This window comes from Saccopteryx leptura, chromosome 10, assembly GCF_036850995.1.
Source record: "Saccopteryx leptura isolate mSacLep1 chromosome 10, mSacLep1_pri_phased_curated, whole genome shotgun sequence".
NCBI classification, from domain to species: Eukaryota; Metazoa; Chordata; class Mammalia; order Chiroptera; family Emballonuridae; genus Saccopteryx; species Saccopteryx leptura.
In genome coordinates, this window is record NC_089512.1 from 44,311,309 (window position 1) to 44,334,695 (window position 23,387).

General features: G+C 40.8%; 1 protein-coding gene and 1 pseudogene across 1 annotated transcript; one reads left to right on the forward strand and one right to left on the reverse strand.

The window, feature by feature from the left end:
- Nucleotides 1-5,365: 5,365 nt before the first annotated feature.
- DBR1 (debranching RNA lariats 1) lies at nucleotides 5,366-21,921 on the reverse strand. The gene is made up of 8 exons (XM_066351254.1): nucleotides 21,611-21,921; nucleotides 19,949-20,073; nucleotides 17,699-17,779; nucleotides 14,816-14,901; nucleotides 13,146-13,370; nucleotides 9,826-9,906; nucleotides 9,421-9,566; nucleotides 5,366-8,608 (listed from the first exon to the last, which is right to left on the reverse strand). Exons 1-8 carry the CDS (start codon nucleotides 21,805-21,807, stop codon nucleotides 7,915-7,917), a joined length of 1,635 nt encoding a protein of 544 aa, XP_066207351.1. The 5' UTR covers nucleotides 21,808-21,921; the 3' UTR covers nucleotides 5,366-7,914.
- Nucleotides 6,534-6,735, forward strand: LOC136382734 (U2 spliceosomal RNA; annotated as a pseudogene).
- Nucleotides 21,922-23,387: the final 1,466 nt, after the last annotated feature.

A 23,387-nucleotide genomic window follows, 5' to 3' on the forward strand; every position in this document is an offset into this window, starting at 1 on the left:
AAATACAGGAGAAGATAATTTGACTGCTGCTGACATTAGACGAAAAGTAACAATTCTAAGATTAATCAACCTATACATTATAAAAGTGAGTTGAATCAATAGGTACCTAGTGTAGTGCAACATTGGGGAAGAGGGTTTGCTTGTGTCATTGCAGAATCCGGTGAAGTCCTTTGGAGTCCTGCTCGCAGAATTAAACTAACAACATGAATAAGAACAATAGATTCTTTCCATATCTGCCCATTGCTGAGATGGAAGAAATGAATTTCAAAAGAAGAATCTTAAAGGTGCTGCTGCCTGGTATTGAAAAGGCTAAAATACCAAGTTGAGTTCAACTTAAAAAGCTAATCTTTAATGGTAAAAATATGCTACAAGCTACTAGAAAAAAAAAATGCTACTAACCTGTTTTTAACAATGTTTGCTTTGGTAACAATTCCGGTAAGTAGAGCTGAAAATTTTAGTTATTAGGCCTATGTTCCTAATCCTCCATTAAGTAGAGCTATTCATTAGGAAAATAGTGCCTTTCCTATTTTTGTTAATGACTCTAATTGGCTTCTAGGACCTTTTAATGATAGAGGTCCCTTAGCACCTTTGAAAGAAGGCGTAAAATTAGAAAATCATACAACAGGAGTTGAGGAATTACCTATATGTATAGGACATAAGCCATATTGTTTAAACATAGAAGCTCAAGCTTGGCTCTCTATTGTCAAAGATAACAGTGAAGGAGATGAAAAAAAAAACCACGTTTGTTACAAGGTTATAAATTTAAAAGTAATACATCTGTACATAAAACGTTATAAATTAAAGCCCTCATAGCTCTGCCCAAGTTAAAGGGCAGGGTGCTGATTTAAGGTGGCATAAGAACAATGGTTTAATTACAGCTGGTGATCAAAGTAATCATACTATCATATAGCATAGAGGAGGGATGTCACCTCAAGCTCCTCATATAAAATTTGGTCCTATACAATATCATTTGTGGAAAGTAGCCATGGCACTTAAACATATGTCAGTGTAGAAAGGAAAAATCTGGAGAAATTATCCTTCTAATCATATTATGTTAATCTTTAAGAAGAATGAAACACATTTCATATCTGCTTGTGTTAAATTGCTTTATATATTTGTTATAGGTAAAGCCAAATAGCTGAAAATTATTCAATAACTTGCAATAAGTATGCTTTTTATACATGTATTAACTCTTCTATTCTTTTTAATAAAATAGTCAAAGTCTTTACATTTTAAGAACCTGAAAAGGAGTCTAGATTCCAGTACAGATGCATCGGATGTGGCAGGGTTCCCCTTTCATGATGCTGTTACGACATCTTATTAAGTCCTTGAAGTGAACCAAGAGACTAGTTGGACTAATCATCACCATTATTATGGGACTAATAGCTGTAACCACCGTGGCTGCTGTATCTGGAGTTACGTTACATCAAAGTATACAGACTGTGAACTTTGTGCAAAAATGGCATGAAGATTCTGAACAACTGTGGACTTCTCAATAACGTATAAATAGTAACATTAATACTAAAGTTAATGATTTAGAACAGACTATGATTATGTTAAGAGATCAAATTGTTAGCCTGCAAAGACAAATTAAGCTAAGATGTAATTAGAATGTAACTACTTTTTGTGTTACCCCTATTTCTTAAAATCATACTTATTTCCATTAGGAAAATGTTAAAAAGCATTTGTTAAATCATTATAATGTAACTAAAAAAATCATTAAATTACAAAGACATATTCATGAAGCTTTTCAAAGAAAATTAGAAATGCTAACATGTCAACCTATATTGAAGGGATTAATGGATAATTTATCGCAATTAAATCCTATTGAATATATTAAAGGGTTTTGGGGATCCACTGTAAGGCTTTTTATAATAGTACTAATTCTATGTTTTCTTTTATATGTAGTCTGTCGACAAATCAAAGCAAAAAAATAAGAAATGAACGACAGAAGGCTGTGTTTTCTGTGGTGCTTCATAACATTCAGCATAAACAAAAAGGGGGAAATGTAGTGGAATAACCCATTGCATGGCCTTGGATGGGAACACAGCCAACAAGAAAAGAATGTTTTGCCAAGAAAATTGTTTTGTGACTTGAAGGCGGGTCACTGAAACAAGTCTATGTGACTGAAGGCAGTTGCTGGGCTTTTTCTCAGTAAAACATTCCCATAAGATTTTAATGCCTTTTGATATTATGTTGTTCTTAAGCTATCATGCAGGTGTACTCTACATATCTTTAGGTAAAAGTTACGCTTAATGTTATGCCAATTTCTCAGTAAACAAGCTTTTTGAAGTCTTGTGAATAAAAATAGGACACAGCGCGAACTCAGGGCCATTTGCCTGAGCGAGCGGTGGTCCTTTGCTAGTCCTTGATGATTTCATCTGCTGATCTCTCTCTCTGCGCCCCCTACTCACAACAACACCTCCTACACTCTTATAAACCTTCCCCACACTCTTTTAAACATTTTCTATGCTCTTAAACACTTTCTACACTCTAAACCTATGTAATTTTTACAACACATACAATTTTATATGGGTACTCATCAGTGAATATACTACAACTTGAATGATGAAGAAGATGATGATTTAACATTCTTTTAATGTTTTAATATTTTTATATTGTTTTTAATTTTTTAGGCTAGAAAATGCTTATTTTACCAGAAAAATAATTAAAATATATAAAAATACCTATAAACCACAAAATCCCATGATATAGCAAAAAATCCATAATACAAAATTAAATATATACAATTTAAAAATCCATGATACTGTGAAACTGCAAAAAGTGAACCACAATATGGCGAGGGACGACTGTATATGTGCATCTCTGACTCCTGGCCCCCTGTAAGATCACACTTTCTTTTCCACTTATTTTGGGGCCATAGGATCAGTTTTAGCCAATGAGCTGTGAGCATAAAGGACCTGCATCACTGCCGGCTGAGTATTCCTGTCCTGGGAGACGCCCCCTTGAGGATCTGTTTTGGTAAGATGATCCATGAAGTTTGAGATGGTGGCCGCTCCGTCGACCCAGGTCCCTGAGGGACTGAATGTCTGTGTACCCTTCCCCCACACACACACCACACACACCACACCACCACCGCCACCGCTACCGCCACCAAAGTTCATATAAGAAAGCCCTCACCCCAGGGTAATGGTATTTGGAGGTGGTTATTAGGCTTCTGGGAGGTCAGTAGGTTTAACCGAGGTCATGAAGGTGCTATTTTTACAAGAAAACAAAGACGAAGGGATCTCTCTCTCTCTCCAAGAGCATTCACCAAGGAAAGGCCACGTGAGGACACAGTAGGAAGGCAGCTGTTTACAAACCAGGATGAGGGCCCTCTTCAGGAACCTAATCTTCACTTTGTTTTGAACTTCCCAATTCCAGAACTGTGAGCAATAAATGTCTACTGATTACGCCATCTGTCTGAGGCCCTGATTAAGACAGAAGGCCCACAGTAAGCGTCTTCTCTTTCATTTTCTTCCATATGTTTTCATGAGAATCTGATTTTGCACCATGGATGAGACAGGAGCTGCTCTTATTCATGGAATTGAGACCAGACCTCCAGTGCAGAAAGGGCCACTTCATCTGGAACAGAAACCTGTAACAGGTGTGTAATGCTGGTGGCCGAGGCCAGACAGGTTCACCTTGGATGCAGGCAGACGGTAGAGGAACTGTGCAGCCAGAAAGCGTTGGGCCGTTTCCGTTTGATAGTCTCGCAATAGCGGACAAGCAAACAGGCAGGGAAAACCACTTCTCAGGAAAACAAAGAGCAAAAATGGCCCCTCACAGTGGCAGGCAGGCAACCTGCCATCTGCAATCTCCCATCTGCCACTGAGCACAAGCACTCATAGCCTTACATAGACCGTGCAAGTGCCACGTGCTCACACACCAATCAAGCAAAGGGCTTGCAGCTGGTAAACCAGCGAGCAAACCTAAACAGCTGTTTTCCCAACAGGGTGGAACTGTCCTTGCCTGAGACCTGTTAGCTCTTCCTTTTGTCCTTCCACACACCCTGCAACCTTTCCTCTTCTTATGCCTTTTCTCTTCAAACAGAGGACACTGTTCTCCCTTCTCTCGGTGCCTGACAATCACGTGCACCCGGTTCCCAATTCAGAAATCAGGGAGTCATGCTTATCTCTTCTCTCCTTACCCATCATGTACAAGCTATGCTAATTCAGCTTCTCCAGGAAGCAGACACCAGGAAGAAATTAATTGCAAGGATTTTATTAGGGGGAAATGCCTGTGTGAGAGGAAACAGGGAGGGGGCTGTATGAGGCCTGGGCAGCCGTCAATCACAGGGCAAGTCTGACAGAACCTTGAGTGGAAGTGTCCTAGGCTGCCTTGCCTAAGGCATCCTTGTCTAAGGAAGGTTCAGCAGCCATCAGGGAGTCCTCAACTGACAGTCAGCCACTGGAGGAGTCCTGTGTCTCCCAGGAGCGGGCCTACCTCAGTTTCTCGCTACAGTCGTTGCTGGGAGAAGCCAATGGGGAGAGTGGCCTTGGCACCACTCAGTGATGGATTTCCTAGTGCAGCAGACGGGGCCTCTGGTCAGCTCTGCTCCCCGCACCCGAAGGTCCACGAGGCACATTCTCATGGCTGCCACGGTGCAGCCCTTGGCTACGCAGAGCTACTCCATGTAGATTTGGGGATCAGTGTGTCCGTGGTTCCCATAGGCCCTCTTCCTGAGGGGAATCTAGTAAAGGAGATTAGAGGGATGGACTACAGCCCGTCACAGTAGATGATCTCAGGGCTGCAACTCCTCCCTGCTTCCTCCTCCAACATCCATTCTGAATCCTTTCTCCCTCAGAAGCCACCCATCCAGGGGTCAGGGGCTTAGCTGGTTGTTTGTACAGCTCCCCTCCCTGAAGTGCCTGAGCCTGATAGTTATACCCTCTCTCAGTTCAGGGTTGCTGCACAGGCCAGTTCATAGTATAGCAGGGAGTACCAGGAGACCTCCTAGGTTCTAGATATACTCTTCCCCCCTGCTACTACATAGAAGCAGCCTGACCTCTCCTGCTCATCAGGGTCAATTATTTGCTGGTCCCTGGCACAAGAAGTACAACATGCCCTGCAGTAGTTTGTGATCCAGTGAGCACCTGGCAGTATACCGGGCAGACAACTACTCTATTTGGGATGCAACACTGAAGAGCCCCGATTTGCAGGAAGAGAAGTACAAAATCTTCGAACAGGCCATTAGGAGAGCTGATCAGTGGGGCCTATTCATACCCCTGATTCCTGGATCCATGTACTGTTTCTACTGGGAACAGACTAGCCATGCTGCTGGGGTTTAGAGTCTGAAGAGGACCTAGAGTTTTGCCTTTTGGGATATTGATTTCAAGGGTATTATTAAGAAACAAAAGACTCACCAAGAACCTTTGCCCCGCCCCCTCCACCCCTTTCCTGCCTGAGATTCAGATGGAAAAACCAGCTTCAGGAAGAGAAAGTATCATCACCTTAGCATCATCAGACAGGAAGACTCTAAGCAGGAGCCTGTTGGACCACCCTTCTCCCTAAGTCTCACTCTTTTCTGGGTTGCCTAGCAAAAACTTACCTGCCATGTGTATTCTGCTCTTTCTCAACTACCTGCACATAACTGGCTTCCTTTGAAATCCCATCACTGTCCCTCCCCTTTTCTCTTTTGTCCAAAATGACATAAATGCCCAATTTTGCCCAGCTTTGCAATTTTCATGTTTATGTGTAATTCCGATGCACATATATATACAGTACAATTTAACTTTCTCCTTTTAATTTATTATTTTTTAAATCATTTTTTTTAAATTTATTGATCTTAGAGAGGGGGGAGGGGAGCAGGAAGCATCAACTCCTAGTAGTTGCTTCTAACATGTGCCTTGATTAGGCAAGCCCAGGATTTCAAACTGGTGACCACAGCATTTCAGGTCGATGCTTTATTCACTGTACCACCACAGGTCAGGCTGTTAATTATTAGTCCAGGTATTAGAACGTAGAAGGCAAAAGGAAAAGCTTTCCTTTCTCTCTCTTTTTTTTTTTTGGCCTCCACAACACTATTCCCCAAGACTGGTCTTCTTTGCTAGCAAAAACCTAATAAACCCTTTCTTTGCAACCATGGAAGTTAAAATGTTTGCTACATGAACATGTCCCCTTTCCAATTCTGACTCCCTGCCTTGTTTTCTTTTGTCTGTTTTGCTCTTTCCACCAACACGTTAAAATGTAATGCAAGCAATGTCTTCACCTTGGTCATTGACTTTGACAGGAATGTTTATAATGTTCCTCTATTAAGTAGGAACCTAGATTTCACTATTAAAAAAAATAGATCTGGTCCTTGAACGGGTCAAAAGTACTAGTCACACAATCTCCTCTGGAAATGTGCTCGAGTATTGCTAATATTTTATTAGGGCTTTTTGCATTAACATTGCAGTATGCATCTTCATCAGGGTTAGGTTTCAAAGCTACACTTGCTTCATAAAAAGAAACTGAATTTTCCTTTACTTCCTGTCTTTTGGAACAGTTTATAGAACAGTAGGGATGATCTGGCCTTTAAAAGGTTCGTACTTATCGCTTCTCGGCCTTTTGGCTAAGATCAAGTGTAGTATCTGTTCTTATCAGTTTAAAAGGTTCGTACTTGCCTCCTGAAACCGTCTGGGCCATGTAGTGTTTGGGGCAGTAATCCTTTCTCTATTTCTTCTGTGGGAATGTTTTTTACTTTCTAATAGGACAAATTTCAGAAAATTCTATTTCCCTAAGAAATTACTCATTTATCAAATTTATTGATACCAACTGATGCAGAGGAATCTTTGTTTATATGAATAGCCTGTTTCAGTGGCTATTTCTCTCATTCATGTTTTGATATCTGTGCTTTCTTTTCTAATGGGCAAGCTAGAGAAATGGTCCATTTCTTTTGAGAACCACCATTTGTTACTTGTTACTGATTTTATATCTAATTACTTTCTTCTTGTATTTTTATTAATTTCTGGGGGGGGGGACACAAAATGTCAGAATTTATGGGATTCAATTAAATCAGTGATGGGCATATCCATAGCTTTTAATTATTTTATGTAAGTAATGAGAATTAAAGTAAGTGAATGAAGTATTCAACTCCAAAAGAAGGTAAACAAAACATGGAAGACAAAAAGATATAAATCCCAAAGTTGTAGAGCTTTTTCAAGTGACATGCTGCCAAGAGGAAAGCCCTCTGTTACATCATTCCAGATTGGCTCCGGGACTTGCACTGCTGCGGAATCGGGAGACCCCAAGTCTCTGGATTCCACGACTCCTGCTCCAAAGTGCAGGGCAACAATCTCAGGTGGCCCACAAAGTTTAGCCAGAGACAGAACAGAGATAGTTTTTCCACATGGCTCTTAAAAATTCTTTAATACTATCAACCCATTATGCAGAATGAAGGGCAGCATAAGTTGTGCAGCTCAATCCCTGCTACTAATTAATACTAAGCTGAACTATGCCAAGAATGACCTGTATGTTAGGACCTAGATACAGTTACCAGAGTCAGGTTAAAATTAAGGCAAAGGCCATGGACATGTAATATGCAGAAGTCAAGAGAGTTATATTTATTTCAGCAATTCAGTATAAAACTTTGTTTACCAATATCTAGTATTCAAATTAATTTCCTAAAATTTTATCTACCATCTTCATTTTCAATTATATTTGACAGACATTAAGAGCTGACCAGGGAAGAATATTTATAATAAATGAAAAGAAACCATACCTAATTATATATATAATGACTTAACTTTGAAAAATAAGTAAATACCTGAAAATTTAATATCTTTGTATCTGAAATATACAAAAGCCTAAAGGCAAAGTCAATTCTCTACATAATTTCATTATTACAAAGTTAAGCCTTGAGTCAAAAACCCAACTTTAAAAATATGGCCTTAGAAAGCACATACCCACACAGACACTAAGACCTGTACTGTCCTATGCCGCATCATCATCATCCACTGCAGCATAGATGGCTTGATTCCTCCTCGTAATTTTCTTTCTTCGTTCAGGTTCATGTTCATCACTCCGCCTCTTCAATAGCCCTTCGGGTGAGTCCTTCCCATCTCCAGACTCCCCAGCCTCACCAGGTTTCTCCTCTCTGCCCACCGGGGAACCCAGTGTATCATCAGAAGACACAAACATGGAACCTGGCAAGATCCTGACATCAGAGAAGCTTGCAGAAAAGTCAGAAGCTTGATCAGAAGAAGGTTCTATGGATGTTGTATTCATGTCACTATGTGTAGTTACAAAACTATCTTCCTCTTCCTCGTCTTCATCCAGCATTATTTCATCTGGATTCACAGAGGACAGGGCCGATGTGTCTGTGTTATGGTCACTAGGATCTCCCCTGGAGTCATTACTATCCCCTTCATCCTGCTTTTCATATTCACCACACAAAGGATGCTCCTCCTTGGCCTTCTGAAGACTGACATTAATGTCTGTGATGCCAAGTGTGGCACAAAACTCAGTAGTCTGAGGATGGATCCTATGAACCAACTGCATTTGTGTCTGTGGCTTGCTTGGGTCATAACACGCAGCCGTCACGCTAAAGTTCAATGGAACTTTGAGGTCCTGATTCAATTTTTCCAATACTTCATTCATAGCTTCTTCTGTTGCACTATAATCCCACCTATAAAAGTCCAAAGCAATGATCTTTTATATTTTATCAGCCTCAGATAATAAATGATGAAATCTAACTTTGAACTCAGATGCAAGGATAAAAAAAAAACAAATCATGTATCTAAATTAAACTTAGTAAAATTATAGTTAACTTAGCAAAGGAACATGTTGAAATAAAAACAACTCATAGAAAAAGCTATCCTTATACCATAAAGCAACTTTAAATTATTTTAATTTGTCAATCAAATCTCCACCACAATTATTTGTGTTGGTGCTGGCCCTGACCAGCTGGCTCAGCAGTAGAGCGTTGGCCTGGTGTGTGGAAGTCCCAGGTTCAATTCCTGGCCAGGGCATACAGGAAAAGCGCCCATCTGCTTCTCTACCCTTCCCCCTCTCCTTTCTCTCTCTCTCTTCCCCTCCCGCAGCCAAGGCTCCATTGGAGCAAAGTTGTCCCAGGCACTGAGGACGACTCCGTGGCCTCTGCCTCAGGCACTAGAATGGCTCCAGTTGCAGTGGAGCAATGCCCCAGATAGGCAGAGCATCGCCCTCTGGTGGGCATGCCGGGTGGATCCCAGTCGGGTGCATGTGGTAGTCTGTCTCTCTGCCTCCCTGCTTCTCACTTCAGGAAAATACAAAAATTAAAATAAACAAACAAATAAATAAATAATTGGTGTTGGTGCTAAACTGTCCATTTTCTTGTAAACCTTGAATTGTTCTTACACTCATTTAAAAGTTCTTCCTTTAAAAAAAGTAATAAAAGGAAGGGAGGACAAAAACCTTGCATGCATGGAAAGAGCAAGTCCTAAATAAGGTCAGACTTACCTTGTATGCAGGCCATTATTTTCAGGCATGTTCCATAGGCGCCCAGTCACATTAATAAGACTGTTTGTAGCCCTGAGAACAGTGAGCCATTCAATATCATACTCTAAGTAATCAGGAGCACTGGGGTCATGATCTATTTCTATTACCTACAGGAAGAATTGGGTAGCTTTGAGAAATACATATCTATTTTTAATATTCTAAGGACTTCAACATAACAATGAAAGTTAAAAGGACTTTAATTTGGTAGCCTAAAATTATTAACATAATATAAATCCTTCCAAAGAATTCTCAGAATACATAAATCACAAAAAGCACAAATTAATAATTTAAGAAACAAAAATTAAATTGTTTTTTATCATTGGAAAAGTAAAACTATATTGCAAAGTTATTCCATTTTCTTTTTACCTGAAGAAAGTCTCTATGTGGTAAGCATTTGTCCAAGGCTAAAAATTTGGTTGCTTTGGCAGTCTCTCCTTTATCCTTGGCCTAAAAAATATAGACCATTATTTAAGAAAGAATGTTAAAGCTCTGGCCAGTTGGCTCAGTGGTAGACCATCAGCCTGCCATGTGAATATCCCTGGTTCGATTCCCAGTCAGGGCACACAGGAGAAGCGACCATCTGCTTCTACCCCGCCCCCTTCCCTTTCTCCCTCTCCCTCTCTCTCTGTCTCTATCTCTCTCTGTCTCTCCCTGTCCTGTAGTCATGGCTCAATTGGTTTGAGCATTTTGGCTCTGAGCGCTGAGGATGTCTCATATGACTCATACGCTAAAATAGATCGGTTGCGAGCATGGCCCCAGACAGGAGTGGCTGAGTGGATCCTGGTTGGGGCACATGTGTGAGCCTTTTTCAATATCTCCCCTCCTCTCATTTGGAAAAAGAAAAAGAAAAAAAAAAGAAAAGAAAGAAAGAATGTTAAAACATCACAGATAATTCATGTTAAAACATCACAGATAATTCATACATTGAAAAGGATGGAAATAATCTTTGTAACACAAAGTTGTGTCAAAGGAACAACTGTTACTCTTTCAAACCAAGTTAGTTCTACACTCACTTGTGCAACAATGTCCACTTAACCTTCAATTTTCTTTCAGAAACTAACAATGATGATGATGATGATAATGTTAAATCAAAGCATTTAACACACAAATCAAAGTATATAACAAAAGCATTAAAGATAACACAAGAGCTTAAAAAGTAAATTGGCAGACCTAAAACTACACAACTTCTAGAAGAAATCATAAAAGAAAATTGTCGTTACCTTAACTCAGGCAAAAATTTCTTAGATACAACATCAAAGGCAGATGCAGTATATCCATAGAATGAAATATTATACAACAATAAAAAAGAATGAAATACTAATATATGCTACAACATAAATGAACATCAAAAAGAGCAAATAAAAGGAACCACATGTCAAAGACTATATATTTTATTACATTTATGTGACAGGTTCAGAAAGGGCAAATCCATAAGAGACAAAAAGCAGATCAGTGGTAGCCTGGGGCTGAGGCTGAGAACAAGGACTGACAGCACACGGACACAGAATCTTCTGCAATGATGCTAATATTCTAAACCTGGATTATGTGATGTTAGCACACAAAAAAGAAAGCACTGAATTATACACTTAAATGAATAAATTTTATGTAAATTATATACCAATAAAGCTATTTTTCTGAAAAGTGAATTGTGAGAAAGAAATATGGGGGGGGGGGGATCACAAACATGAAGGTCACGCTGGAAGCAATAAAAAAGTGACCCGCTGTGAACAGTAAGTCGCATGGAGGAAAAATTACAAGGACACAAGCTCTGGGATGTCCTGCTGAGGATCACGCATCAAAATTCAGTGCTGATGAGGCAGGAAGAGAAGCGGAAGCACAGGGATCATAAGCAGATCTGAGTGCGGGGCAGATGTGAAGAAAGGTGGGGTTTGCTGTGGGGAAAGGGGCTAAAAGGAACACTGGCAAAGTCAGAGAAGGTTGAGGAGCCAGGAAAAGGGATCAAATGTGTCGTTAACACAGAGATCAAAGTCCCTGGTTGACAACAGCAGATGGAGTGGGAGAAAGCAGCAAAACAGATACTTTAATAAAAATCCAAGTATGTCAGGCAGCGTAAGAGACAGAAGAGAACAGCACAGATGCGGAAAAGGCGACTGATATAAACAAGTGACTTGGACTTGGGAAAATGAAGGAAGTGACCTCGCCTCCTCCCCGTTAAACTGGGGAGAATAAGCCCCAAGAGAAAGGAATGATTTGAGACAGAACCGTCCCACCCATTTGGGCACGGAGTTAAATCGTACCTCTAGCACAGAGAAGGGTTCAGTCAGTGAGCCTGGGAAGCACTGTAAAGCACTTCCGCTCATGGAGGAAGGCAGTGCCCGCTATCAGTACATTAAAGACTCAGGATCCTACACAAGCCTCCCATAAGAAGTCTTCATTAACCCAGCATTTTCTGAATGTTCTCCCTCTGAAACACTTTATGAGAAAGTCAGTCAGAATCAGAGGTGAAAGAAAGAACCACAAATTTCCAGAAAAGCCTAAATAATGTATTTATTCTCTACCTTCCATCAAGCATTACCATCTGTGCAGTTACCCAAGAAAACTTAGAGTCGTCATAGATTCCCTCCTCCTTCCATCACCAAACCCTGATGATTCCACTTCCAAATCTCTCTAGACCCTGCTTCATTCTGTGTTTCTTCTTTGCCTTGGGTGAGAATCTCATCCTTTGCTTAAATAGCCTCCTCTGCCTCCTACTGTATATCACTCCAATCCAACTGCAAAACTGCTACCAAACTAATCTTCCAAAAATGAAAATCTGATTTCAGCACTCTCCCACTTTCCCCACTTTCCTGGTTCAAGCCTGACCCCGACAGCATGGCCCAGATGGCACTTCCGATTTAGCTGCAGCATCTGCTGCAACGTCTGCCTCAGCGGTGGGAAGCAGCTGCCGCTCCCCTAAGGCACTGTGCTCTTAGACCTCTAGCCTTCGCACTTACTGGTCCCTCTTCCCAGATCACCCCACGAACTACTTCTTTCTGGCACCATCATTCCTCCAGAAATCCTTCTCTCGCTTCATCTCTCTGGCCACATCCCCATCTAACCCCAGTCTGGCTTAGGCACTCCCACAGTACGCTAGGAGTTTTTGTCACAAACTTAGTCCACTGTTTGACCATGGCTTGCTTATCTTCCCCTCCAAGTGGATACTGAGTTACACACAAAAGGAAAATTATCTTTCATTTCTTTCTCTAACTGTACAATTGTGTCAATAGTATATAGCCCACAGATGTTCAGTAAGTATATATATATTTTTTTGTTTTTTATGTTTGTTTTTTTGAAACAGAAAAAAAGACAGAGAAAGGGACAGATAGGGACAGACAGACAGGAAGGGAGAGAGATGAGAAGCATCAAATCTTCATTGCGACACCTTAGTTGTTCATTGATTGCTTTCTCATATGTGCCTTGACTGGGGGAGTATAGCAGAGCCAGTGACCCCTTGCTCAAGCTAGAGACCTTGGGCTCAAGCCAATCACCCTTGGGCTCATATCTATGATCCCACGCTCAAGCCAGAGACCCTGCACTCAAGCTGGCGAGCCTGCACTTGAGCGGGCGACCTTGGGGTTTTGAACCTGGGTCCTCTGCATCCCAGTCCGACACTCTATCCACTGTACCACCGCCTGGTCAGGCTCAGTAACTGTTTGTTAAATGAAAGAATAAACATTGTTTTCTACCTGATGCTGCATCACAGCTGCAAACTTCACGTGAAGGTGCGCGGAAAACCAGTAAGTAGGTTTAAAGTGCTCTAAAAGCTCTGAGGCTGCAGGACTTCCTAAGGTGTTATTTTCCACTTCTTGTCGGAAAAAAGATTTAGTCTTAAGAAGTTGCTTCTTATTTCCATAGTGGTATATACTTCTTGGCCAGTCATGAGATAAGAATATGTCCATAGGCTGCTTCAGCTTGAACCATAAAAGAAAAATCTTAAAAGTTACACTAACCACGAGTAATCCCCCTTCCTTCCCTCTACCACCACACAACCATTTACCCACTTCGCTCTCTGGGTTTTTGTGGAACTCATTCTAAGGATCTTTATGTAAGAAGTCACAGAAACACTAACCTACCAACTCACGTAGACAAAAAGAAACCGCTTTCTCTCTGCCTCACAAGTCATTATTATTTTCCAGCAAGGCTGGTCAACAGAGACATGCTCTGCTTAGACTGCCAATCACCTATGGTCGTTAGCAGCCGGTTTCTAAACTGTGTAATACCACTGTTATTTTTCCTTTTTGTTAAAGAAACTACCGTTTTAAGATCCAGATGCACCAGATTTCATAAGACCTCTAAAATAAACAACGCTATAAACCTAAAGATACATTTCCCCTTTTTTCTAATGGGCTCACAGAGTATACACCAAAACACTCTGTTTGCCATATAAATCATACTAGAGGTATTTAAGGTGGCTGGTATCTCACTGGGAGACATAAAATATACTCCATACTTTACTCATCTCAGCACCTTCAAGTAATCTGAAACAAGTACTTGGAAAACTAATTGTAAATAAGTTAAGTAAGTGTTCAGGACAACACAAAATGCAAGAAAGATAAAGTAACCACTGAGTTACTGGTGTGGGTGATAAGCGCAATGGAAATTCAGTGACGCAGGATGACCTTAAACTAGAACACTCAGTGAGAAGTGGTATCTGAGCTGGGTCTTCAAGGACTGGGAGGATTTAGACTGGTGAAAGGGCAAAAGCACTCCAAGTAAGGAACCGTTATCAGTAAGACATTAAGGAAATGCCCGCCAGCATCCTTACGCTCCCTCCTGTAGAGGCTGCATGGTGTGGTGGGCGGGCCTGAGTTCGCTCAGACAGGTGCTGCCACTCAACTGCTAGGGAAGTCTTGGGCAGGCTGCTTATCCCTGAGTGCTGGCCTCTCCTCCCTAACATGACAGAATCTGAGTGGCAACGATAGGAAATACCACACGTGAAAACTGCGCAGCCCGGGGTCACGTACTGAATGGGTTCTCAAAAACCTAGCTCTGCGAACTCTCCATTACGCCAGTGTTTGGACAACCCTCTCGTGATTTCCCATTACCTTCTGTCATCTTTATAATAAAGTATTTTTTTATATTTTCTTTAAAGTATCACTTTATGCCAATATCTGTTCTTTAGCCTTACACTAAGTAATAATATCTGAAATCATCCAGTGCGCTATCACCTGGTCAGGCTACCATAAAAAATTTTTTAATGGTCATCTGTGAACCTAAAAATAACTCAAAATTCAAATTTTAGAATTACTGAATTATGTTCTTCTTGAAAGTAACATACCAAAATAATCAAAATACATTTTGCTACAGAATTACTTTAGCATTTTTTCAAGTTTGCTGTAATGTACTTTTTACATACCTGTTTTAATTTATAGACTTCAATATTCCTCACATGATATATACTCCTTTTTGTAGCTGAATTATAAGGAGGGCATTCAAAATGACCTTAAATTGAAGAAGAGAAATAAGATGTATTCAACACCTTTAAATATTGCAAATATAAATAGATACACACACTTCCCTAAAACTAATGTCTGTCACCAATGCTTTTGCTCTTAAAATTTTATTTAAAAAAACATTGCTTTTAATATATTGGTCTTTTCCAACTAGTAAGTGATCACAAACTATGAATCTAAATAACTAGGGGGCTAATGATTTTTAAAATAAATTAATTTTGGAGTATACTGTTTAGTCACATCGTTTTATTTTTTTAAAGATTTTTTTAAAATTGATTTTAGAGAGAGAGGAGGAATGGGAAGTATCAACTCCTAGTTGCCTCATGTTAGTTTTTCATTGTTTGCTTGTCGTATGTGCCTTGACTGAGCAAGCCCAGGGTTTAGAACTGACATTCTATTCATTGTGCCACCATAGGCCAGGCAATTCAGTTTTAAAAATACCTTCAGAAAGGTCTAGGGTAAAAAGTGTTCCTCTTAGAGAGCAGACCAGTGAATGGCTAGGGCTGGATGAAAGCGGGGATTAACTGCAAATAGGCACAACATTCTAGGGGTGATAGATTCTAAATCTGGAAGGTGATCAAATCTGGATGCAAAACTAAATTTATTAAAACCACTGAAGTGTATATGACAGAATTGTATACTTACAAAAGTATATAAATTTTATCTCACCAAAACTGCCAAATCAATGGAAGGGGTCTCCCTAGTCCTGTCCCCAAGTCATCAGTAACACCGCCCAGAGGCAGCTGGTGTTCATCAGGTTTTAGTATTTTATGCCAAGAATATCATCGATGCATGTAAGATAACTATTTCTTTATCCTCCCTTTTTTTTTATAGAAATGACAGGATACTTTATACTTGTTTTGTGCCTTGTTTTTTTCACTTAATTTATTTTGAAGTTCTTTTCATATTAGTTATACAGAATTGCTTTTTTCTTTTTTTAATGGCTTCATAGCACTGCACTGTATAGTGATATCATGATATATAAAATATTTAGTTTGTACCTTTTGCTATGACAAACAAAACAAATAAATTTGTATACATCATTTTGCACATGTGAAATATACCTACAGATATACATTCCTGGAAGTAGAACTCCTGGGTTAGAATACTTCATAATGTCAACCAATATTACCAATTGTCCCTCCAAAGAGTGGTTCCAATTTGCAAACACACCTGCCATGTAGAAGACAGCCTATTTCTGAAGGCCCATGCCAAGACTTTAGAATCATGGAGAGCAGGGCAGCAGGAAACAGACTTGTGACTTAACAGTTACATTGAGAATATAAGTTTAACTGCCTAACTTAATTCAAGGAAATTTGAAGTCAAATGGGAATCTAACCTGTTCCTTTAATTTTAAAATCAATGTGTAATTCATTCAGATACATTAGGATATATAAGTACAGTGTAGTTAGTATACAGTTGATCCTAGACAACACAGGTTTGAACTATACATGTCCACTTATATATGACTTTTTTTTTTCAATGAATGTCTGTACTGTTTCAATAAATACCTGTACTGTTTTTGAACTGCAGTTAGAAATATGCAGGTGTGAAGGGTCAACTATATTATGGATCTACTCCATTTTAAACAGAGGACTTGAGCATCCATGAATTTTAGCATCCACAGTGGTGGTGCTGGTGGGGTGTCCTGCAACCAATCCCCCATGAATATCAATGGACAACTTAAGTTTTGGAGGAGTCAAATTAATACATGGATTGTTTACCATGCAGGGGGTCAGTGCCTCAAACCCCCTGTGCTGCGTAAGGATCAACTGTACTAATACAACAGAATACTATTCACAAATTAAAATAATTAAGAGTTAAATGTATCAATATAAGTTTCCAGAACATTTTGGCCTGACCAGATGGTAGCCCAGTAGATAGAGTGTTGGCCTGGGACGCAGAGGACCCAAGTTTGAAATCCCGAGTTATCAGCTTGAGCATGGGCTAATCCAGCTTGAGTCCTGGTTCACCAGCTTGAGGGTGGGGTCGCTGGCTTGAGCATGGGATCATAGACATGACCCCATGGTCACTGGCTTGAGACCAAAGGTTGCTGGCTTGAAGCCCAAGGTTGCTGGTTTGAGCCCAAGGTCGCTGGCTTAAAGCAAGGGGTCACTCTGCTGTAGGCCCCCCTCCATCAAGAAACATATGAGAAAGCAATCAATGAACAACTAAGGTGCTGCAACAAAGAACTGATGCTTCTCATCTCTCTTCCTTCTTGTCTGTCTGTCCCTATCTGTTCCTCTCTCTATCTCTTTCTCCCCTCCCAAAACAAGAACATATTGAACAAAGAAACAAGTTGCAGAAAGATACATGCTAAATGATACATTTATATAAAGTTTAAACATGCTATATAACACACTGTTTAAAACTGTTACACATATGTTAATGATATAAAATAATCAAATGATAAACATAAATACAGACTAGAGACTGCCTGGTGAGGACAGAGAGGGATACCAGGAGAGGAATGGGATGAGGACTGATATAATAATGAGTTTCGATTGTATCTGTACTGCCTTATTTCATAAAAATCAAAACTAAAATGGCCAAAATGTTAAAACTTGCTAAAGTGATGAAGGATACACTAAAAATATATTCTAGTGTTCTCTATATTTCCATATGTATAAAATATTTTATAATATAAATTTTAGATTAAATTAGATCATAGAAGAAATCAAATTAGGTCCTAGAAGAAATCCAATGAAAAAGTCAAATTATATATTATGCTTAAATTACTCTGGGGTATATAAGTTTTAAAGTTTACAAACACTTTAGAATAATACCTTTTCTATAGTCATGAGATTTGAAGATACCAGAGATTCCACCAATCCTTACACCTCGGTACTTTACTACACCTGCCAAACCTGAAAAATGACACAGTTAAATAACATTATAGTCAAATGCAATCTCTTTACTAATTACATAAACAGTTTAGAGGCCTAGAATCCCATGCAGTCCTAAAATTATTTGAAAATAAAGTATCATGACGAGGTTACTCTTTTACATAGTAACATGCCAGCAATAGACTGAGGAGAGGCCTGCAGGCAGATCAGTCAAGAGACGAAGCAGAAAGAAAAAAACGAATGAGATAGGATGTGCTGAGAGGAAAATAGACATAATTTAGTACCTACTGGAATATGAGGGTAGGAAATAGGCAAAAACTGTCCTCTGATGGATTTATATGTTACAGATCTGAAAAATCAGCAAGTATAAAGAACCTGCAGTTCCTGTATTTCCTTTCTGATTGCTCTTTTTTTTTTTTTTTAAATAATTTTTTTTTTTTCATTTTTCTGAAGCTGGAAACGGGGAGAGACAGTCGGACAGACTCCCGCATGCGCCCGACCGGGATCCACCCGGCACGCCCACCATGGGGCGACGCTCTGCCCACCAGGGGGCGATGCTCTGCCCATCCTGGGCGTCGCCATATTGCGACCAGAGCCACTCTAGCGCCTGGGGCAGAGGCCAAGGAGCCATCCCCAGCGCCCGGGCCATCTTTGCTCCAATGGAGCCTTGGCTGCGGGAGGGGAAGAGAGAGACAGAGAGGAAAGTGCGGCGGAGGGGTGGAGAAGCAAATGGGCGCTTCTCCTGTGTGCCCTGGCCGGGAATCGAACCCGGGTCCTCCGCACGCTAGGCCGACGCTCTACCGCTGAGCCAACCGGCCAGGGCTCTGATTGCTCTTTAGACAACCGCACCTTTCCATAACGTCGCAGCTGTCAAAAGTTGATCAATAAGTAATGAGGTATGAGGTAGAGAAATTAAATTTCTCTAGTTTTCAGAAACATCTATAAACAGTTCAGTAAAGTCTTTAAAAAAAACTGTATTGTTTAAAGGGACAAAACTGAACCTGAGTCTAATCAGGTCTGTAAATCTAAAAGCAGATTATAAGCAATGCAGAGGATAAAAGGAACATGTTAGACAATCAATGAATTCCAATAGCTCAATCAAAAATGCAGGAAATTCTACAAGAAAAAGAGTAAAAGAACATATATCCTAAGAGACTTCAGAATCATGACAATCAAATGAAATGTGTGTTGTTCTTACTTGGATCCTATTTGAACAAGTCAACAGTAAAACAAACATCTTTTTAATCAGGAAAATCGAAACATGAACTTGGCAACAGAAATAAGGAATTACTGTTACTTTAACTAGGTATAATAGTGGTACTGTAGTTGTGGTATTTTTTAAAATTCTTACCACTTAAAAATTTGCAGAGTGTTTATAGCGAAATAATCTCATGGCTGGGATATGCTTTAAAATACTCCACTTACCTCCTCCCACAAAAAAGTTTAGGGGAAAAAAGGGTGAAATAAGGAAGGTAGAATGATAATAGTGGTTGAAGCAAGTTAACAGGTACAGAAATTCATTAATACATTTATCCCCAGCTTTTCAAAAGTTTGTATTATACCACTTCACTTTTATGAAATATCTACATTAGTACCTGTTTTCACTAACTGAAAGAAATCTAAAAAGGACTTTTGCTTTCATGAAAAAAGGTAAAAAGATAAAATAGTATTCAGCATTGGTTTTGCAACATGTGTCCAGAGTAGGGAGTGTGGCGCCACCAAGCTCCTGGGAACTTCACTCAGCATCAAGCCACCACAGTTTTGAACTGTGTCTGAGCATCTCTGCTGTATATTGATTTGCTTTGTGCATCCATTAGCAAAATGTGTCCTGAGGTAGGACACAAGCCTCAAGAGAGTTTGTAACAGACTTATACTTGGGATAAAACTGGATGTGACTAAACATATTGGTATAAATTGGTAGGTAATTTTCTGGGTCTGGAAACACTCAACATGTTTGCATGTAAATGAAATTGTTTATTTGCTTTATAGCATCTCCCTGTAGAAAAGTGTTCATAGGAACACATTACTTTTGGATAGTGGGGGAAACCTGTACTATTCTCTATTTTTGTGCATGTTTAACCATTCCTATTATAAAAAGTTTAAAACATGTCAAGATGCTGCCCAACTGGTATAAAACCTTAACAGGCTCTTCCATCCCATCAAACCAAGAACTGATCTACAAACACATACCTAAATAATAAATGTTTGGTGCCACCCAGCCACCATAGGGTAATTCTTGCAAATGATTTGAGGCTTCATGATTTCCCCCAATGAAGATTGTGAGAACTGGGGCCTTTTTCTCTCCAGAGTAATACCTAGAACATAAGAGTAAAGTTGTCCATTCATAGCAGAAATTAATAGGTACAGAGAAAAAGCAATTAGGTGTGCCTATACCATCAGACATAGCAAAATAAGGTCCGAAGGAAAAATCTGATCCCATCATAAAACGTTAAAAAGCTCTTTCTAAACAAATTGCCCCTGTGGGGGGACCACTATCTAAAGTATACGATTGTCGCCTGACCAGGCGGTGGCCCAGTGGATAGAGCGTCGAACTGGGATTCGAAAGACCCAGGTTCGAGACCCAGAGGTCGCCAGCTTGAGCGCGGACTCATCTGGTTTGAGCAAAAAACTCACCAGCTTGAGCCCAAGGTCGCTGGCTTAAGCAAGGGGTTACTCGGTCTGCTGAAGGCCCGCAGTCAAGGCACATATGAGAAAGCAATCAATGAACAATTAAGGTGTTGCAACGCCCAACGAAAAACTAATGATTGATGCTTCTCATCTCTCCGTTCCTGTCTGTCTGTCCCTGTCTATCCCTCTTTCTGACTCTCTCTCTCTCTGTCTCTGTAAAATAAATAAATAAATAAATAAATAAATAAATAAATAAATAAAATAAAGCATACGTGTCTAACCCTATGCTCTACCCCTGAACTAATACAAAATAACATTTCATGTAAATTGCAATTTAAAAATAAAACAAAATAAAGATTTTAAAATTTGCCTATCCTATGCCCTGGCCGGTTGGCTCAGCGGTAGAGCGTCGGCCTGGCGTGCGGGGGTCCCGGGTTCGATTCCCGGCCAGGGCACATAGGAGAAGCGCCCATTTGCTTCTCCACCCCCCACCCCCTCCTTCCTCTCTGTCTCTCTCTTCCCCTCCCGCAGCCAAGGCTCCATTGGAGCAAAGATGGCCCGGGCGCTGGGGATGGCTCCTTGGCCTCTGCCCCAGGTGCTAGAATGGCTCTGGTCGCGGCAGAGCGACGCCCCGGAGGGGCAGAGCATCACCCCCTGGTGGGCAGAGCTTCGCCCCTGGTGGGCGTGCCGGGTGGATCCCGGTCGGGCGCATGCGGGAGTCTGTCTGACTGTCTCTCCCCGTTTCCAGCTTCAGAAAAATACAAAAAATAAAAATTAAAAAATTTGCCTATCCTTGTCCTTAAGATCGAAGGGCTGCCACCTTGGATTTCAAGCCGGCGAGGTCAAGAACTTTGTCAGGTCTACCGCTGTAACCTTAGCTTCTAGAACCTGGACTAGCAGGTAGCAGGCGTCCAATATCAACTCCAGACCATTAAATGAACTTATTCCCAGAGTCCCATCAAGTACAAGGTAGATTAACCGGTCAGCTTCTTCCTTCAGGTTTTGGCCTCAGTCTGAGCCCCCTTCCAAAACTAGAAAGGCAGGTGAAAGGAGAGAGGAAAAGTGACATTTACTAAACGCCCTAGAGACACACAGCGTGAACAAAGACGGGAACTAAGGGAGACAGCGAATCGGGGGCAGAGGGGACTCGAACCCAGGTCGGACCTCTCCCTCTGCGGGGCTAGCACACCTCGCAGCGCCGGACCGAGGCCCCGCGCACCTCACCTGTAGAAGGTCTGCATGTGGAGGTACTTGGATGGCACGGCCATGCAGCGCAGGTCTGCCTCGTTGCGCACCGCCTGGAAGTCGCCGCAGCACAGCAGAAGGTCTATCGGCCCCGGGCCGCGCCGCTCTGCCATCAAAAGTGTCTCATAGATCTTGTCCAGCTCGCCATGGCAGCAGCCAGCCACAGCCACCCGCATCTTGCCAAGTCCCAATGCCCTAAGGCAGAGCAAGCCCAGCTGGAAGAGCAAAAACTAAATGATTGCTCAGCTCCCGCCAGCATTAACAGCGCTGCCGCCTCGTTTAGACTCCTTCAATCGAATTCACTTCCGGCTTCAAATCTCGCGAGAAAAGGATCAGGAAGGCAGGATTAACCCTACGATTCCGAAGAGCTTTCAAATGGACTCGGCTGTCTCTGTTCTCTGGGGTCTTTCTGTCCCACCAGTTTGACAGTTAATAAAAATCACACTCACAATAGTAAAAAAATAAAAATAAAGGTCCCCGGAAGTAGAAGTTCAGTGTGATAGAGTTATAAAAAGCTAAATGAGTAGGTGCCATTGGCTAATTCCCTAGGATGAACCTCTCAGGGCAAAGATCCCGGTAGGGCGCATGCAAGAGTCTGGCTCTCTCTGCCTCCCCACTTCTCACTTAAGAAAAATACAAACAAAAAACCCTTCCAGGAGAGAAAAGTACCAAACTGTCAACTGACGAATGAATGGCCAAGACAGAAACAAGCAAACAAATAAAACACCTCTGATAAATCTAATGAAAAAATAATCTAGTCAAGATACTACAGAGGATAGTTAATCCATCTCTACTCTACTCATTTTTATAAACTAGATAAATAAACAATATTTAGAAGTAATGACACCAAAATTAATTCAAAACGAAGCAGATGTATGCAGAACAATGGCAATAAGACGACACTGGAGGTGGTGCAGTGGATACAGCGTCAGACTGGAACGCAGAAGACCCCGATTTGAAATCATGAGGTCGCTGACTTGAGTGCAGGCTCATCTGGCTTGAGTGCAGGTTCACCAGCTTGAGCCCTGTGTCTCTGGCTTGAGTCTGGGATCTCTGGCTTGAGCCTGGGGTCTCTGGCTTGAGTGTGGGATCATAGACATGACCCCATGGTCACTGGCTAGAACCCAAAGGTTGCTGGCTTTTAGCCCAAGGTCGCTGGCTTGAGTCCAAGGTCACTGGCTTGAGCAAGGGGTCACTTGCTCTGCTGCAGCCCCTGGGTCAAGGCATATGAGAAAGCAATCAATGAACAACTAAGGTGTCACAAAGAAGACTTGATGCTTCTCATCTTTCTCCCTTCCTGTCTGTCTCTCTCTCTCTCTCTCTCTCTCTCTCTCTCTCTCTCTCACACACACACACACACACACACACACACACACACAAAGGACGATAATGGAAAAGTTGTCAAGACATAAATCTATTAAAAGTCATTGCACCCACAGTGATTATGAGCAATTTCTTTCAAAATTATAAAGAAGATGTTATTTTCATATTTCAGTTGACCAAAGGGTAGAAAAAGATGGAAATTTAGTATTCTAAATTATTTTTAACATTTTATTTTCCTTTTGCATTGAATTTTTTAAGTATATAGAAATCAATGATTTTTACAACATTGCTAAATTTAACTTTTTACATTTGATATTTAATCTATAGGAATTGTTTTTTCCTGGATACATTTTCCTCCATGTAAAAAAATTTAATTGAGGTCTAACTTACTTAGAGTAACATGAACAAATCAAATCTTAAGTGCACATTTAAA

What these genes read in the sequence shown, in the direction of transcription:
- DBR1 (XM_066351254.1), bottom strand. Translation starts at nt 21,807, where the DNA reads ATGCGGGTGGCTGTGGCTGGCTGCTGCCATGGCGAGCTGGACAAGATC. An exon ending in ATCTCATGACTATAGAAAAG is followed by an intron (nt 14,902 to 17,698) that starts GTATTATTCTAA and finishes CTTCAATTTAAG; the next exon opens with GTCATTTTGAATGCCCTCCT. An exon ending in CACATAGAGACTTTCTTCAG is followed by an intron (nt 9,567 to 9,825) that starts GTAAAAAGAAAA and finishes TTCTTCCTGTAG; the next exon opens with GTAATAGAAATAGATCATGA.